We start from the raw sequence: 17,748 nt of genomic DNA, 5'->3' as shown, positions 1-17,748 counted from the left end.
TTCCTGCAGACTCCATATATTGTGTTCAATAAATGTATCTTCATATTTTTACAGATGATACCACAGGACTATATTCTGTGTATACCGTGTACCAAGGACATGAAATCATGTTTCATGTTTCCACCATGTTACCCTACTCTAAAGAGAATAGACAGCAAGTGAGTACAATGTCATCATCATAATAAAAACATCTAAATAAAAAAAATACAGAGTAATTTCAGTTTAACAAGGCATTCTTCTTATAGAAACAATGTGAGTTAGTATAATTGTTAGACTCATTTTACAGAGGAAGACATAAGTGTTTAAGAGTAAGTCAAATGTCTTGCAGACCTTGGCATTAAGAAACAGAGCCAGGACTTCAGAATAGCAATTCTAACTATACTGCTAGTGCTCATTCCATAAGGTTTTACTATCTCCCATAAATTATATTAAAATGCAAAAGGCATGTAGCCTAAAAATGATCATCATAAAAATAATATTTACATAGCACTTACTTTGTGCTCTTATCCTCATTTTACAACTGAGAAAACTAAGGCAAACAAGTTAAGTGACTTGCCCTAGGTCACACAGATAGTAAAGTCTAAGGCCAGATTTGAACTTAGATCTTCTTGACTCCAGGCTTAATGCTCTCTCTACTGTATCACCTAGTTGCCCCATAAAGATGTGCTATTATGGTCTTTAAAGCCTTAATGTCCAGTATAACTAGAAACTGCCCTCTTTCTAGCCATTATCCTGAAACCTTATATCAAGTAGTCTGTCAGCCAGAAAGCACTTATTTATTTTCTTTTTTTTTTATCATTTTTTATTCCCAATTAGTTTTTAACATTTGTTTTCTGACAGTTTACAATCCTAATTCTCTCCCTCCCTTCATCCTTTCTCCTCCTAAGATGATACATAATCAGATATAGTTTATATATGCTATTCATATTGCAATTCATATTGCCATCATCATCATGTCATGAAAGTCAGCAAGCCTTTATTAAATACTTATCATATTCCAGGCACTGGACTAAGCACTAGTACTTGTATTAGTGATCCATAAATATTCACTTATAGATTCCTGGGCAATGAATCTTATCAATACAAACTACTGCCAAATTTTCCTACGTTAACAACAATAATTTACAAGACAAAGTTTGTAAAGAATCTTCTTATCAAATTCTGGTACTTGAGATGAGGGGATTTGTATATCCTGATGTTAAACAGAGAGAAAATTTTTCTTTTGCCTCAAAGTGAATTTTAGTTATCTTTTTCTCATTGTCTCAATGGCCCAACACACACAGTAATATCCAGGAAATAAAACCAATGGCCACAGATAGTGTCCTTCCAAGGAAGGGATTAGGATTTTCAATATTGAGTGTTACTGTGTGCTAAGTAAAGCCATATACAGAGTGATCCTTCTATCCCTGCCCTAGGGGCTCTATTAGTGTCATATCATATACAATACATGTGCAAAAACCCTTGCATGAAGCTGATAGCTTTTGAAGGAAAGATTTCATTTTCTCTAGGACTTCTAGTTTTTCTATTGAACTTTTCATTAGATTCCTTTAAAAAAAAAGATTTGAAGACTTGTCATTAATAAATTCCGTGGGGGAAAAACAGGTAACTAGTAACCAGAGATCTGGAGAAAATTAGAATCTTCATTCTGCATGTTTGAACAAAGGGAAATATATTCTGCATGGAGCTTTCTCTTTGTAATTTATATATGGCACAATCTCAAGCTAAGACATATGTATGTATACAAACACAGAGTTGGGAGCTTCTTGAGAAAAATTTCTTGTCCAGCCATTCTTCAATTGTTGTGAGACATTTAGATTTTTGTGTGTGTGTGTGTACAGCTTCTGAGCAATTTTTTCTGTCTATGCATAATTATTACATGAAATTTGCTTTTTTTGCCCTTTTTTTCTTACTGTGGTTGGGTAAGAGGAAGAGAAAATAAATTTCTGTTCTTTTTTTTCAATAGGTTGAGGTTCTACAGAGGTAGTGTTTTGTGGACATTCAGTTGAGTTTATTATGTTATTAGCTCTTCTTAACTAATCACTTTGTAAGAAGAGACCTTTCATGAAGCAGGAGAAATCTGTAAATGTAATGTGAAAATAAAAATAAAAACAAAAACAACACAATAAAACTGAAAGTGCAAAAATGGAAAAGGGATTCTTATAAAAAGGTGGGATTAAAGAACTTTTCCTTTAGTTAGGGAAACTTTATGAACTTTATTTGAGTTACAGTTTTTCCCCCCTAAGTCTACATAATGTGTTATTGTCCTTATTTACAGGTTGAAAGGAAGCGTCATATTGGAAATGATATCGTCACCATTGTGTTCCAGGAAGGAGAAGAATCTTCTCCAGCATTCAAGCCTTCTATGATTCGCTCTCATTTTACACGTATCCTATTTTCTTTTGTTCAAACATATTCTATGGAGAACCGAATACAAAAGTTTCTTATGCTTCTCATACTTATGTTATTGTGTTTACCATTATGTTTAGTTAATTCTGAAAAGTGGTTGTATTATATAGTTTCATTTATTCATTTGATCTATTTAATGGCATAATTTCTATCTTTTAAAAAGTTGAAAAGTTTATTTGGTCCCATTGTTTTCACCTTCATTATGATATCTTTGCTCTGGAATGAGATAGGTTAGAAAATGATGCATTCATCTGAGGCCTGTGCCCTCAGACTTCAAAGATATACCACCACTTATTAAAATCATGATTGAAAGTAAGTGGTTACATTTATTCATTTTCCTGTCAAGCTCCACTGGTCCAAGCAGCTGTTATAAAGTCAACTCACTCCTGACATCTCAACCATCAGCAGTATAGGAGTTACATACATCAGAACATTAAGAGTTTTAGCTCAGGAGAGAGAAGAAGAGATGAGAAAGGAGTGACCGCTGACCAACTTTTCCTCCTAAAAGCCCCAATAATATTTTGTTTGTTCTAGCAAAGACAAAGTCTGTTCATCATGGAAAAGCCTCCCTCTTATTACTGTTTAAACTTATTTAGATACTTGCATCAATCTCTAACTTCATCAAGATGAGTATTGCCTTCTCTGGTTAAAAATGCCAACCACTCCACACCTGTGTATTTCTTGTTCATCTCTCTGTAAATAGTACATAAGAACTAGAGACGACCTTTTAGCTCTTTTCTGGTTTAGTTGTCATGATCAGCTTCCTAGTATACTATTGAATAGAACACATTAAAAATGGGAGCAGTTAAATTTTTTGGTAACTCATCCAAGAAACATATGACTCTTTGGATCTTCTGAACCTTTTTTTAAACCCTTTCCTTCCACCTTAGAATCACAGAGGAGTGGTAAGGGCTAGGCAATGGGGGTTAAGTGACTCACCCAGGGTCACACAGCTAGGAAGTGTCTGAAGCCAGATTTGAACATAGGACCTCCCATCTCTGGACCTGGCTCTCAATCCATTGAGCTACCCAGCTGCCCCTTCTGAACATTTTTTTTTACTACTCTGCTACCATCAGTACAGTAGAGAGCTGCAGGATAGTGAGTTGTTTGGCTCTATCAGTTTCATAGATCACCATAACCAAAAACTTACAACTTGTAACCAACCACCTAAGGATGAGTCTCTGGAATTTCTCAGGCTGGTCCTCATAGAATAAAAACAGTTGATCATTGAGCAAAACCTTTCTAGCTTGGTAATAACACCTATCAGATCTTGGGTGACACTGGCATAACCTTGAAGGACTTCATCAAAATACGATGTTTCTGGGAGCATTATTACAAGGCAAGACATGGGGTAAAAAAGTTGGAGTGGAAACAGTTTCAGAGGAAAAGAATTTTTCTTAATGTCCTATTTGAAATGTGAGTAAATATGGGCATTGTAATATGTTTAGGATTTTATTATTCTTTGAGGGATCTCATCTTTTTCATAGCATTGTTTCCATTCCTCTGAGCTGGTTTTTTTTTCTGTTTCAGAGCTCCATTTAAGCACCACTTTCCATGTGCTCCCCAAGCTTATTGTGCCTCCACCCTAAAATTACTTTGTGTTTATTTTATCATTGTTTTATATATTTGTGTGCTTAAAGTTGGTTCCCCCAATAGAACATAAGCTTCTTAAGAACAAGAATAATTTCATTTTTGTCTTTGTATTATCTCCAGTGCCTGGCATATAATATTTGCTTAACAAAAGCTTGTTGATTAATTTTTTTGTGCATTGATAATATGGCTCCTATCAAGAATCATCATTAAACTGTTTTTCTGACAGATTCAGAAGTATTGTAAACTCCTTCCTCATAGGATGGGCCTTATCAAAGCTGCTGTAGAGACTTAACAATCTTGTTCCCCTGAACCACTAATTTCCTCCATTTGTTTGAAAATAAAGTTGCTATCACAATTCAAGTATGTGAAGATTGAATTATATGAAGTGTTAGGTAGAAGAGTGGCTGCTATTGCCTATCCTGTTCTTCATCAGCAGGGATTTTTCTAAGTACAAACTGATCATTGATATCACTTAAAATTACTGATTAATTTCTTTAACAAAGATGGCAGATATTTTTGCCTTAGTGAGGTATAATCAACAAAATGACAACTTCAGGTAAGTTTTAACTTTAACCAAATTGTTTTCGTTATTTCTTACATTTATTCTTTTTTTCTTACACTTATTCTTGAAGTTTATATTGCCTTTAAACAAATTCTTGCTATTAAAATTTCTTACACCATTGATTTAATTCCTAATACATTGATTGCATTTATTTGGAATAGCCACCAAGTATAGTGGCTTTTGATTGGAGTCATTATCTCTTTGGGAAAGGAAAGTTTATTGAAGGCAGTCCTTTACAGTCTCATTTTGTGGATCCCATTTTGGACACGAAGCAACTGTTTCAAGAGATTGTTGCAGTTTAAAATGAGAAGATTGACTTGGCTAGAGTTAGCTTTCTTTTCCCTGTGGTGTATCCTTGTTGTATTAGCCTTTCATTGTCACATTTTAATTCTTTAAGGAGTTGGGATTTCATCTGGGTGGTTTGGTGATTCTCTACTGATGTAGACCACACCTAACTCCTCTTATGCCCTTAGTGGATGGATGGTTAAATTAGTTGCTGTGACCAAAATAAATTATCACCTGATGACCAACCTCTTGGGAATGAATTTACCACATTTACCTCGACTAACCCTCAGATAACAGGCATATATTTAGATATATACTTCAGGCCCATCTATCTTGGTAGGCACTGTCCAGGGTTGAGTTTCTTTCCCCAATCTCCAGATATGAGATAACAAAAGAAAACATTATTAAAGCCTTATTATAGTAAACTAATAATATTTATTGAACACTTAAAGGCAATATAATTGTCTTAGCACCATTAGCTTAGTCTTACACATGGTAGGTATTCAATAAATGTTTGGTTGAGTTGAATGGATAGAATCACTGAATGTAGAAAAAGACACTATGCCCCAAAGTAACTTGTCATTTGGAATAGGAAATAGAGGTGTGCTCCAGGCCCCCCACAAGGCATAATCATATAAATCACATTAAAAGGACATTGGACCAATTAGTGTTATGAGGCAGTAATATAAAACATGCTAAATGTCTTAGGGGCCAAAGACCTAGGTTTGAATCCTTGCTTCTATATTTACTATTTCTCTGCAAAACTCAGTTTCTTCCTCTGTAAAATAGGAATAATAATCCTTTCACTAGCTCACTCTCAGAGTTTAAGGAAAGCTATTTGTAAACCCGAAAGTCCTATATGATGTGAGTTGTTATTTTTAGCATAACAAATTCTGGTGTATACAGTCAGTGCTTTAGAGAAAAGGGGCCCAATTAATTATAAAATGTTCTTTCCATAGGCTGAAAATATTTTCAGAAGAAAGTGTGCCCCTTTTTGGCCCGCCCTTGCCATCCCCACCTGTGTTTACAGATCACCAGGAATTCAGGGACTTTTTGCTAGTGAAATGTAAGTTTCTTTTTTGAGGTCCTTTTGGAAGTCTTATTTGGTCTAGGTCACCATGTATTTTGCCATTTTATCTCATGAGACTTCACAAGGAAACTTCATCCCTCTTGTGCATCTCCATGCATCATAAGAACTTTTTGTAAATTAGTTTTAATTTTCTGCTACTGTTCTGTGGGTGTTTTGCTGACCTACTTCCCCATTGTCCTATCCATGCAGAACATCTTACCTCTCTACCTCTCCATTTCCTCTTCTCTGTCCTTTGTTCATTAAGTCATGTATCTCTCTTTGTACTTAGTCCTCAAGTTTGTCCATCTCTGTGTTTTTACTTTGGTGTATCACACTTTGTGGCTATGTTGTGGGCTTGGCAAGGGCACAGGGAATAGAGAATGGTATAAGAAGATTGTGACTGAGTTTGAGATTATGAGGAGTTCCTGATTGGGACTTGATCCAAAATCAACTAATGTGGATGATTATTTGTCAGTGGTGAACAGAGATTATATCTATTCAAAGACAGATCTTATGAATTATATTCTGTATTTCCTGGTATGTATTCTCCTTTATGAATTTTGCTCAGCCTCCCCTTTATAAAGGGCAAACATGTGACTTCTTTCCCCTAAAATTTCCTTCCTGATAGACTGCCTAATGTGGCATCTTGGTGTAAAAAGTAGGAACAACCCTATTTATTAAAAGTAGAAGAAAAAGGGTTTAAAGGAAAAAAGGGTTTAAAAAATAAGGAAATTAAGAAATTTTTAAAAATGATGGGACTTCAGAAATCATTCAGTCCAGTCCCTTTATTTTATAGTAGGGGACACTGGGGTCTAAAGAAGGTAAGAAACTCACTCAAGATCTTCAAGTTATATGAGCAGAAGTAAGATGATTAGCTCAGGCCCTCTGCCTCCAAAACTGGTATTTTTTCCACTATTCTATCTTGCCAGTCCATTTGAGGATCTTCTCACCAAGCCTTTAAAACTTCTACTAATATTTTATTCTTTCAATGTCAAAACTAGGAACTATTTTCCTGAATAACTTGGAATCATTCTTTTTCTCATAATTCCCTTATTTCATACATATTCCTTGCCTAGTCAAGTTCATCACCTCTCTGTCTTGGAGTTTTGCAGTAGTTTCCTATTAGTCACCCAACACTATCCTCAATACTTGAGCCAAATTAATATTCCTAAAGCAAAGGTTTGACTGTTGCTCCCCTGCTCAAGAAGCTTCAGTGACTCCTTATTGTCTCATAAGATAGGATTGTCTCATAATTACAAGCTCTTCTGTTTGTCATGTTAAGCCCTTTACATTGTGATTTTAGTCTCTCTTTCCAGGCCAATCACACATTATTCCCCCTTATATTCTCTAAGCTTCAACCAAAATGGCGTTGCTCTTCATCTTATATGATTGTCCATATCCTGTCTCCATGTCTTTTGTACAGTCTGTTCCCTGTACCTGGAATTTTCTCATTCCTCACAATCTTCTGAGAAACACCTTCCATCTAGTTTATGTATTTCAGTACATTTTTTGATAAAAATTAAAGAAAACACTAGAATATTCAATATGGTCTACAAATTAAAATATTATTAGGAGGGTTCATAATTTTGTTTTCTGGAAATCTACAGTTAACCACATTGGCATCAATTTTCTGTCTATAGCTAAAACTGGGACAAGCAATGATTGTTCCAAATGATTTTTCTCAGACCTGTTGCTTAAAGTGGAGATTACCCAATAGAAAGTAGTTTTTTTTCTTAAACTTGATTTTTATTAAAGTGACATTCACAATATATGATTTGCAGTAAACCTCTACCTATCCAACTAAGAGAATGAATCCTTTTGGGTGACTGAATATTCCAAAAAGCTGCACACTACTGCCAGATTTATCTTCATACAACGCACTATTTTGTTCAGTCTCCCTATCCATCCTATCTTCCACTGTCATCTTGATGACTTTAAGATCCACATTGATAATCCTTCCAACTTTATGGTTCCTCAATATCAATTAATCCCAATAGCATTGGTTCTGGTAAACCACTTATATGATTATACCATCAACTTCACCAATATCTGAAATTGCTCCACTCCTAATATCTTTTGAAATTCCTTTCAAAGTATATACTATTTAGTCTTTCCAACTCTCCCACTCCTTCAGTTGGATAAAGTTGGGGTCAATCCTCATTATAACCTCTGTTTCTTCAATATTTCTCTATTTTTCCAGTCTAACACTCTAGTTTTTGTTTTTCTTACCATAATTCTCTGCCCAAACCACATAGTTAACTATTTCAGTAATGTGTTCACCATAGCCCTCCACTCTTTCACCCCCTTGGCCTACTCCTATTTCCATTTTCTAGTTCTAAATCTTTCATTTTCCTCTCTTATTTTGCTGATATTCCTAAAATGTTGCTGAAGGTAGCCATGATTTCAGCTGATCCAAATTCAAGTTATTTAACCACTTGTAGCCCTTCCCTACTTTTCTGCAAACTCTTTGTTCATTTCTCAAAAACTCCCTAATACATTTCCCCTAATTTCTGTTTTAATGATTTTCTCTAGCCGTTGCCCCATCCCACTGCTGGCCTGCCCCTTACTTTTAGCAGATTACTTCACTTCTTACCTTACTGAAAAGATCAAAGCTACCTTTTATGAGCACTTTTATATTTCTTCCCCACCTCAGAATTTCTCTCTCCTCACATGATCTTTTTCTCCACTCCTATTAAGCTTCTTGACTTATCTAGTATAGAGAATTATCTTCATCCTTTTTTTCAACTTTAAGATAGTCTTCTGTTTTCTGTCCTGTGACACTCTTCCAGTTTTCTTTATACGATCTCAGAGAGACACTTCTTAGCAATTTAGCAATCACATCCATCAGTTCTTTCAGTGCCCTGGGATGTAGTCCATCCAGGCCTGATATTTTGAATTCATTGAGGGAAACAAGTACTGTCTTACAGTCTCTTCATTTATATTTAATTTCAGTTCCCTAGTAACCACTTCTCCCTCCCTGCCATCCTTTCCAGTTTTAAAATCATTCTTCTTGGCAGAGAAAACAGAAGTAAAATAGGCATTGAGTAGTTCTGCTTTCCTTAAATCATCTTCTATTATTATCTCATTCATTCTAAACAGCAATATTATCCTTTATTTTATCTTTTCCTTACCTCACCAGTTTTATTTTTAAAGCCCTTTATATTGTCATCTACATCCATAACTACAAACTGGAGATCATAATACCTACTCAGATGAGCTTACAGGGCCATTCTGAGTCTCAAATGAAATTATGATTCCAAAAGCACTTTGAAAACTCTGAAGTGGCACTCATACTTATGGTGGTGTTAAATGACTGATGTTGGGTTAACTATCAGGTTATTTTTATATGCTCTTAAGCCAACTCTCCTTCTTAGCTGTGTATGTGCATCTGATTTTTTTAACCAAAATGTAAAACATTATGACATTATTTTTCATACCTCAGGGACCTATGGTTTCATTGGTATAAGTACATCCTCCACTAATGCAGATTATGATCCCTCTATACAAGACCAGATTTGAACCCAGGATATCCCGTCTCTGGGCCTGGCTCCTAATCCACTAAGCCACCCAGCTGCCCTCTATACAAGAGCAGACTGTGAATGTTTTGATTCAAAAAAAAAAAATCCCTAACTAGTCTTCCAGTGATAAGTATCTATGTACTTAGCTAGACTGCCTTTCAGATAACATGGGGTTTCTGTACTGATACTCAAAGCCTTTCTAGCCCAATTATAACTAACAGAACTTTTGCTTCACTGGTATAGCCTTCAAAAACTCAGTATCATTGCTACACTGTAATGAGGCATCAAAGAAGGATCTTAATAGGAGAAAACTTTACGTTTAGTTCCATTAAATTTCATCTTGTTGGCTCAGTTCCTTTCAGTAATGACTAAATGGATAATAGCAATAAGAAGACTAATATTAGTTAAAAGATATAATTTCTATGCTTCATGAATTTACAGTATAATGAGAAAAGTGGCGTATTAAAGGAACTAGAGAGAAGAGTAATATCATTGAATTAAAGGGAATTCATTGGGGAAAACTTCCTAAAGGAGACAGTCTTTATGTGTATTTGGTTGTATCCCTCAGTAGAATGTAAGCTCCTTGAGAGTAGAGAGACTTTTGTTTTTGTCTTTTGTCCCCAGCACTGAATTCAGCATCTTGTATATATTAAGCACTTAAATATTTGATGGATTTTTTTTAGTATTTAATTTCTGATTTATTATTTTGGGTTCCCTTTTGAATTTGGTTGTTTTTTTTTTAGTAATTAATGGTGAAAAAGCTACCTTGGAAACTCCAACATTTTCCCAGAAACGACAGCGAACTCTGGATATGTTGATTCGATCTTTATATCAGGATCTAATGCCAGATCTGCACAAGGTAACACATGGCCCTCTTCCTTCATGTAAGAATGTTAGTTGAACAGAACTTCAGAAAGAGCAATTCAAGCAAATAAGTTTCGTTTTAGAAAAGTTGACTGGTTGCCTTCATTCTTAAAATTATAATTGATCAGTGGCTGTAAGTGGCCTAGAATTCTCCATAGCTATCAGAAGGAGCAATAACGGTGTGTTTTGTGATAAGAAGTTCTCAAATGAATTTGTGATCATACCAATGTAGACATTTCTGCCAATGACAGAAACCTATCCATGTCAAGTGGACAGCCATCCTGTGTAATATTTGTCCAACTCTTGTCCAAGTTCATCATAGATACTTAATGTTTCATGGAGTTTTCTCATTTTTCCCTAACATTTCAAGAGTACAGTGGAATACATGAACTATCAGTTATGCCTCATTTTTGCCACATTACCAGCCTGTCTTTTAAAAAATTATTATTATACATTTCTTTGATGGTTTCTAAACTCTTTTGAATGAGTATGGCTCCTGTCCAGGAGGTTGTACAGTGTTTTAGGACTCCTGATAACTAGTACAATATCACCCTCAAAAAGAGCATCTCTAGCTCCTCATCATCTATAGGGAATCTTTGTTTAATTTTGACAGTATCCTAGATCTCCTCTATAACAATGACAAATACTTTTGACTAGAGTACATCTCCTTGTTTTATTCTTTATTTTATACCATAAATCATAATTGTATTCACTATAAATTAAGATAATTTCTACTTTAAAGTTTTTAGTCTATGAAAAATAAGATAGGATTTAAAAATTGGAAGAGACTTTGGAGATCCATGGTGTATTAGAAAGAATGCTGAACTTGAAGTCAGGAGACTTTCAAATGTTCACATATTGACTCTGAAACTAACCATGGGAAGATGGATGATTTACTTCTCTTCTTTTGACCTCAGTTTTCTCATCTGAAAAACAAGGATAATATTTGTATTACTTAAATTATAGGGTTATTTTCTAGAAAGGGTTTTGTGAACCTTAAAGCACCATAGAAATGTGAGTCTTTTATTATTGCTATTATTATTGAATAATTCCATTCTTGGTGGTTACATTGCCTCATCCATTTGATTGCAAGTAAGCCAGTGTCAGATTGGCTTATGGCACTGGATACTTGCCCCTTCTTTTAACTTTTGACTCCAATGACTTCACTGCTCTCAGTACGTTATCTATACTTTGTGATCTTTCCCCACTTCTCATATCAGAGGGTCACTTGAATCCCTACTTGCAATGAAGGGAAAAAATTGCCTAAACACATATGGGCTTTGTACAAGATGGAGCTTGGGGTCTGATCCCAGTTCTGCTAATAGTAGGGACAATTCAGAGAAAATGTAATAAGCAGAGACCTAGGATAAGACCTTAAAAAAATATTCTCCACTAGTCATTATAACATCATGGGATTTAGAGCTAGAAGGAATGTTAGCATTTTATAGTCTGAAGTGGGTAAATAAACATACAGGAGTTTCTAGGGGGAAAAGAGATGAAGGAGTCGTCCAACCCTCTCTTTATATAGATAGACAAAACTAAGGGCCAGAGAAGTTGGGTCACACTGATATGAAGTAACAGAACCTGAATTCAGACCTCTATATTTTGATCCTAAAGTCTGCACTCTTTCTCCCACACTACACTGACTTGTTTCCTTTTATTTAGAACATGCTTAATAGACGATCTTTTAGTGATGTCTTACCAGAGTCACCCAAGTCAGCACGGAAGAAAGAGGAAGCCCGTCAGGCAGAGTTTGTTAGAATTGGACAGGTAAGTTTCATTTAGAAATGATTTCTGCATGAGGGCAATCTCTTCAAATTGAGTATTCCAAAATGTCTGAAACTTTAGTGCTTATTATTTTAATGCTTATATAAAATAGTATAGGCCATCAAAGTGGGTCACCCTTAGGATTACTGTAGGTGGTGAGGTAAGATAGGCTTCAAAAGTCATATATGATGGTAATCATAACTGTAAAAGTCATATATGATGGTAATCATAACTGTAAATGTAAATGGGATGAACTCACCCATAAAATGGAAGCAGATAGTAGAGTGGATTAAAAACCAGAATCCTGTGGTATATTGTTTACAAGAAACACATTTGAGGCAGGTAGACACAGACAGACTAAAGGTAAGGGGGTGGAGCAAAATCTATTGGGCTTCATCTGAAATAAAAAAAGCAAAAGTAGCAATTATGATTTCGAACAAAGCTAAAGCAAAAGTAGATCTGATTTAAAAAGATAAGGAATTTAATTACATCTTGATAAAATATAGTATATAATATATATATATACTATAAATATAAAAGTAAAATATAGTAGTATAGACATTGAAGTAATATCAGTACTTCACATATATGCATCAAATAATATAGCTTCCAGATTTTTAAAGGGGAAACTAAAGGATTTTAAGGACAAAATAGACAGTAAAACTATACTAGTATAGGACCTCAACCTTTCCCTATCAGAACTAGGTAAATCCAGGCGCAGCTGGGTAGCTCAGTGGATTGAGAGCCAGGCCTAGAGACGGGAGGTCCTAGGTTCAAATCTGGCCTCAGACACTTCCCAACTGTGTGACCCTGGGCAAGTCACTTGACCCCCATTGCCTACCCTTACTACTCTTCTGCCTTGGAGCCAATACACAGTATTTACCTAGTTTTTGGTTTTTTTTTAAACCCTTACCTTCCATCTTGGAGTCATTAGATGCAACATATGACTTTTGGTTAGATTTACCTAGTTTTTATTTTTTTTTTTAAACCCTTACCTTCCATCTTGGAGTCAATGTTAGATGCAATGTTGCTTCTAATAGTTTGGATACTATGTATATGAAATGGACTTCATGGTTTTATTACATGTGTATGTAGAAGGAATATTATTAAAGGGAGACAGGCATATAGTAAATACAGTACTTAAAAGTAGTAATAATAATTCCTGTTTCCATAAGGCTTTAAAACTTACAAAATGCTTTCCTCAATATCACTTCAAGTTATTATATCATCCTATATCTCTTCGTTCTGTCACTCCTAAATTTCTAAAAAGGCATGCACACACTTACTGCTTATATTTCCAATCCCTTAGTCTGATTTCTATACCCCAAATTTCACTAAAACTACTCTCTCCTTGGTAGCTATTAGCCTCTGAGCTGTCCAATACAATATCCTTTTTTCACTTTTTAACCTCCTTAGCTTTGCCGTTGCATTTGACATTGGTTCAGTATTCCCTCCTTCTAGACCTTGTCTCTTTCCTTGACTTTGCTGACTCTACTTTTCCTTGTTCTCCTCCTACAACCTACCTGACTATTTCTTCCCCTTCTCTTGTTCGTGAATATACTTCCAAGGCTCTGTCTTAGGCCTGTCTTCTTTTCTCTCTATATTCTCTCAATGAGTTCATAAGTTCCCATGTATACAGTTCTCTCTATGAAGGTGACTCCCAGATCTCTATAACTAGCTTATCTCCTTCATTCCAATCCCATGGTACCAGTTATCTATTGAACATTTGAAAGAGGATGTCCTGTAGGTATCTCAAACTCAGTGCATCCAAAATAAAATTCATTATATTTCAACCACTAATCCATCTTCCTTCCTAACTTCCTAATTTTTTTTAACCAAGGCACCATAATCCTCCTAGTGACATATATTCATAACCTCTGAGTCATCCTTGACTTCTTACTCTGTTATCCCCATAGCCAAACACAAAGTCTGTTCAGTTTTTTCTTTCCAATATCTCTTGCATCCACCCCTTATCTCTATTCATGTGACCACCACTGTAGTTCATACCCTTATCACCTTTAGCCTAGACTATTCCTAATTAGACTCACCATTTCAAGATCCTCCGTCCCACCCCACCCCCATCTCCAATGCATCTGCCACACAGCTTCCAAAGTGATAGTCTTGAACTATAAAAATAAATATGTTACTTCCCTGCTCAAAAAGTTCCAATGACTCCCTCTTGCTTCTAGGATAAAATATAAACATATCTACTTGGCATTTACATCCTCGTTTTAGTCCACCTTTGCAGACTTATTACATATTACTCTCCTTGACACTCTATGGTCCAGCCAAATTGAATTTCTTTCCATTTCCCCACACAAGATGGCCCATATCTATTCTCCTGTATTCCATCTCTCTTCCCATGAGTCTGTTTTTCATGCCTCTAATATACTTCCTCATTACCTCCATCCTTTATATTCTCTAGTATCCTTCAAAGCATAGTTCAACCATCACCTCCTATATGAGACTTTTTCTTAACCCTCCCAGCTACTACTCCATCCAAATTACTTTTTATGTATTTAATATTTTTTCTATTTAATTGTTTATGTATATATTGTTTGCCCTGATAAAATATGTCCTTTAAAACTCGACATGTAGTAGGCATTTCATAAATGTTGATTAATTGATCACTCACATCTTAGTATTCAGCATTTTTTTTCTCTATTTTCTCACTTTTAGATCTCATGGGCTTCCATGGATTCAGTTATCACCTCTCTACCAGTGATTCTTAAATCTACATATCTAATACAATCTACAGCTCTACAGTAAAGTAGAATGTAAGCTTCTTGAGGCCAGGCACTTTTTTTTTTTTTAATTTCTGTCTTTGTATCCCTAACTTAGCCTAGTACCTAGCACAACATCTTAAACATAGTTGGCTTCATTGAAGCGAATTGAAACTACCTTCCAACTTCTCCCTGGAGCTTCAGTCTCATATCTCCAGCTGGCTGAAAAATTCCTTCACCTGAGTGACCCACCAATGCTTCAGATTTCATATGTCCAGTACTGAATTCATCCTTCTCCTTCCAGAAACCTGGCCTACCCCAGCTTCTTGATTTTTCTGAACCACTATGCTCTCAAGCACCCATACTCAAAAACCTCAGTATCATTTTTGATTTTTCTTTCTCCCTGTCAATTCTCTCTCCTCTCCATTTCTTGCATTATTCCCCAAAATCTTCTCCGCTCATACTTCAGCTGCCTTAATTCAAGCCTTCATCATCTTTCACCTAAATTAGTTTAATAGCCTCCTGTCCAATTTACTCAGTTCCCTGTCTCCAGATTTTTCCCCAGTCAGGTGACTGGTCAATATAATACACAAAGCTGCTCAAAATATTATCAGTATGATACACTGCTCCAACTCTGTCAAATCCTGCTTAAAAATCTTCAGCATCTACCTCTGGCTTGTAGAAGATCCCTTTGCTTGACATTCAAGGTTATCAACAGCCTTGTTCCAACCCACCTTCTTGGATTGATTTCATACATCTAATATACTCTTTCAGTTTCTGCCAAATTAAATTGCTAATTGTTTCCATAGTTCATCCTGCCACCTCCTGCATTTAAATGCTTTCGCACAAATGTGAGTGAGATAACTCTTTACATCCCAGAGTGCTGAATCCCTTCTTTTTCTTTCTAAGTCAAGCTCACATACCACCCCATTCATGGGATTATCTTTGCTTTCCTCAGCTAAAAGTAATCTTTCCCTCAAATCTAGCCCAATATCTAGATTTCCCCATTCCTTCTATCACATCCTTATTTTTTAATACTTACATCACTTAAATCCTCCAGTGATGGCAAACCTTTTAGAAACAGTGTTGGGCCCTGCCCCCACCTCATCCCCCCCAGACCAAGTGCCATGCCTGTCCCCTCTCAGAGACTGAGTGCTGTGCCCCTCCCCCTCATATGCCGGGTATGCCACTCACCTGCCCACCCCACACAGGGGAGGGAGGAAGTGCTCCCATTGGGCTGCTGGGCAGAGGAGCAGGTGAAGTGAAGAATGTCCTCAGCAATATAGAGAGGGGGAGGGGAGTGGCCCAAGCACTCTGTTCCCATCTAGCTCTGCTGCCTATGAGCCACCCACCTTACCCACCATGTGCTCCCATTGGCTGCTGGGCAGAGGGGTGGGGGATGTGAATAAATGTCATCAGCAACAGTGGAGAAGGGGAAGGGAGCAACTCCGCCCGAGTCCCTCTGCCTTTCTACTAACAAATTTGGGTTGGGGGGAGGGAGGAGGGCAGCCAGGTGCCCACAGAGAGCACTCTGCATGCCATCTTTGACACGGCACCTGTGCCATATGTTCACCATCACTGCTCTAGTCTTATAGTATGCTTCTTGAGGATAGTGGCTACATCTTTTTTTGCATCTTCCTATCTCTGTCCCAGAGCACAATAACTCTCAGGGAATAGGTACATCATAAACATTTGTTGGATTGAGAGCCACCAATGTATTAATGCATGCAGATTAAGTGAAACATTTAGGTTACAATACATTGTAAAGAGATTGTGACCACTTAAAACTTGCTAGAAAATGACTATTTTTCAAATTCCATAAGACAACAATATGGGACATTGGAATACCTGAGCCTAAAAGTATCTCTCTTCTTTTGATGAATGGAAAGATCGTTGGACTTTCGAGCCAAGTTCAGAATCCATACTTCCCCATTTTATAACCTTGGGCAAATTACTTAACCTCTCCAAGCCTCAGTTTCCCTTTCTGTAAAATGGAAATAATAATTTTTGCCCTACCTCCCTCAGAGTTGTTATGAAAATTAAAATGAGGTGATGGCTATGAAAGCACTTTGTTGAACTGAAAAGCACTGTGTAAATGCCAGTTGTTGTTATTGTGCAAACTATAGCTGTTTATCCTTCTGTCACTAATCTGAATTTGAACACACCTTAAATGAGATATCTGTCCTGTTAAGGCACTGAAACTGAAAACTATCGTGAGAGGGGATGCTCCAACCAGCTTGGCAACTTCAGGTCTCTGTAAAAAAGAGGTGAGTTGATAATATTTTCATTCTAGTCTGCAAATGGACATTGTACTCATTAAAGTTGTTTAGAGAATAGAAATTTTTGTTGGAGTGGAAGATACATATGTTCCTGACACAGGATTAGAAATGATTCAGATATCATACTGGCTAGAAGTCAAATGAATTATCAGAGGCAATTCAAACTGTTTGTTTCAATTTTTAGCTTCTGTTCTCCCATATGCTTTTCTCTTATGTTCTTTCTGTGGCCTGCCCAGATAATAAGAGTTTATCAGAGCACTTTGTCTGGACTTCTGTAAACATACAACACTCCCCCTTCTGTCACAATCATCCATGACTTATCCCCTACTGTTAGACTTTAAATTTCTGGAGGGCTGGGATTATGTCTTATATTTGTTGGCATTAAACAGATACCCTTCTTAAGCCACTCCCCTCAAGTATCTCTTCTCGCTTCCTTTTGCTTGTCATATCAAGACTTCAGACTCTAATAAACACAGTAAAAGTCTGTATGTTTGAGTTGCCTCTTCTCTGCATGTGCTTTTGTATGCTAAACATAACTGAGCTGTCAGGAATGGCTGGGACACATCTCAAAGCAACTGAACCTGGAGTAGCACTGAGAGACTCATATGATTCTTTGAGAGCCCTCATTCTATGAGCTATATTCACATAAGTTGTTAATATTTAGTCTTAGCCAAGGGAAGCT

The 17,748-nt window shown here is 36.3% G+C and overlaps 1 protein-coding gene across 1 annotated transcript in view; it reads left to right on the top strand.

The window, feature by feature from the left end:
- The window catches only part of GARNL3 (GTPase activating Rap/RanGAP domain like 3), a 160,786-nt gene that overhangs the window by 68,182 nt on the left and 74,856 nt on the right, over positions 1 to 17,748 (top strand). The window contains exons 10-16 of the mRNA XM_044664210.1: positions 55 to 158; positions 2,276 to 2,384; positions 4,510 to 4,555; positions 5,806 to 5,912; positions 10,177 to 10,292; positions 11,963 to 12,067; positions 16,980 to 17,054. Coding sequence (XP_044520145.1) covers positions 55 to 158; positions 2,276 to 2,384; positions 4,510 to 4,555; positions 5,806 to 5,912; positions 10,177 to 10,292; positions 11,963 to 12,067; positions 16,980 to 17,054 — 662 coding nt within the window. The remainder of the gene's footprint in view (positions 1 to 54; positions 159 to 2,275; positions 2,385 to 4,509; positions 4,556 to 5,805; positions 5,913 to 10,176; positions 10,293 to 11,962; positions 12,068 to 16,979; positions 17,055 to 17,748) is intronic.

This window comes from Gracilinanus agilis, chromosome 2, assembly GCF_016433145.1.
Source record: "Gracilinanus agilis isolate LMUSP501 chromosome 2, AgileGrace, whole genome shotgun sequence".
NCBI lineage: Eukaryota > Metazoa > Chordata > Mammalia > Didelphimorphia > Didelphidae > Gracilinanus > Gracilinanus agilis.
Note: the sequence above shows the minus strand (reverse complement) of the source record. Positions and strands in the feature narration are given on the sequence as shown.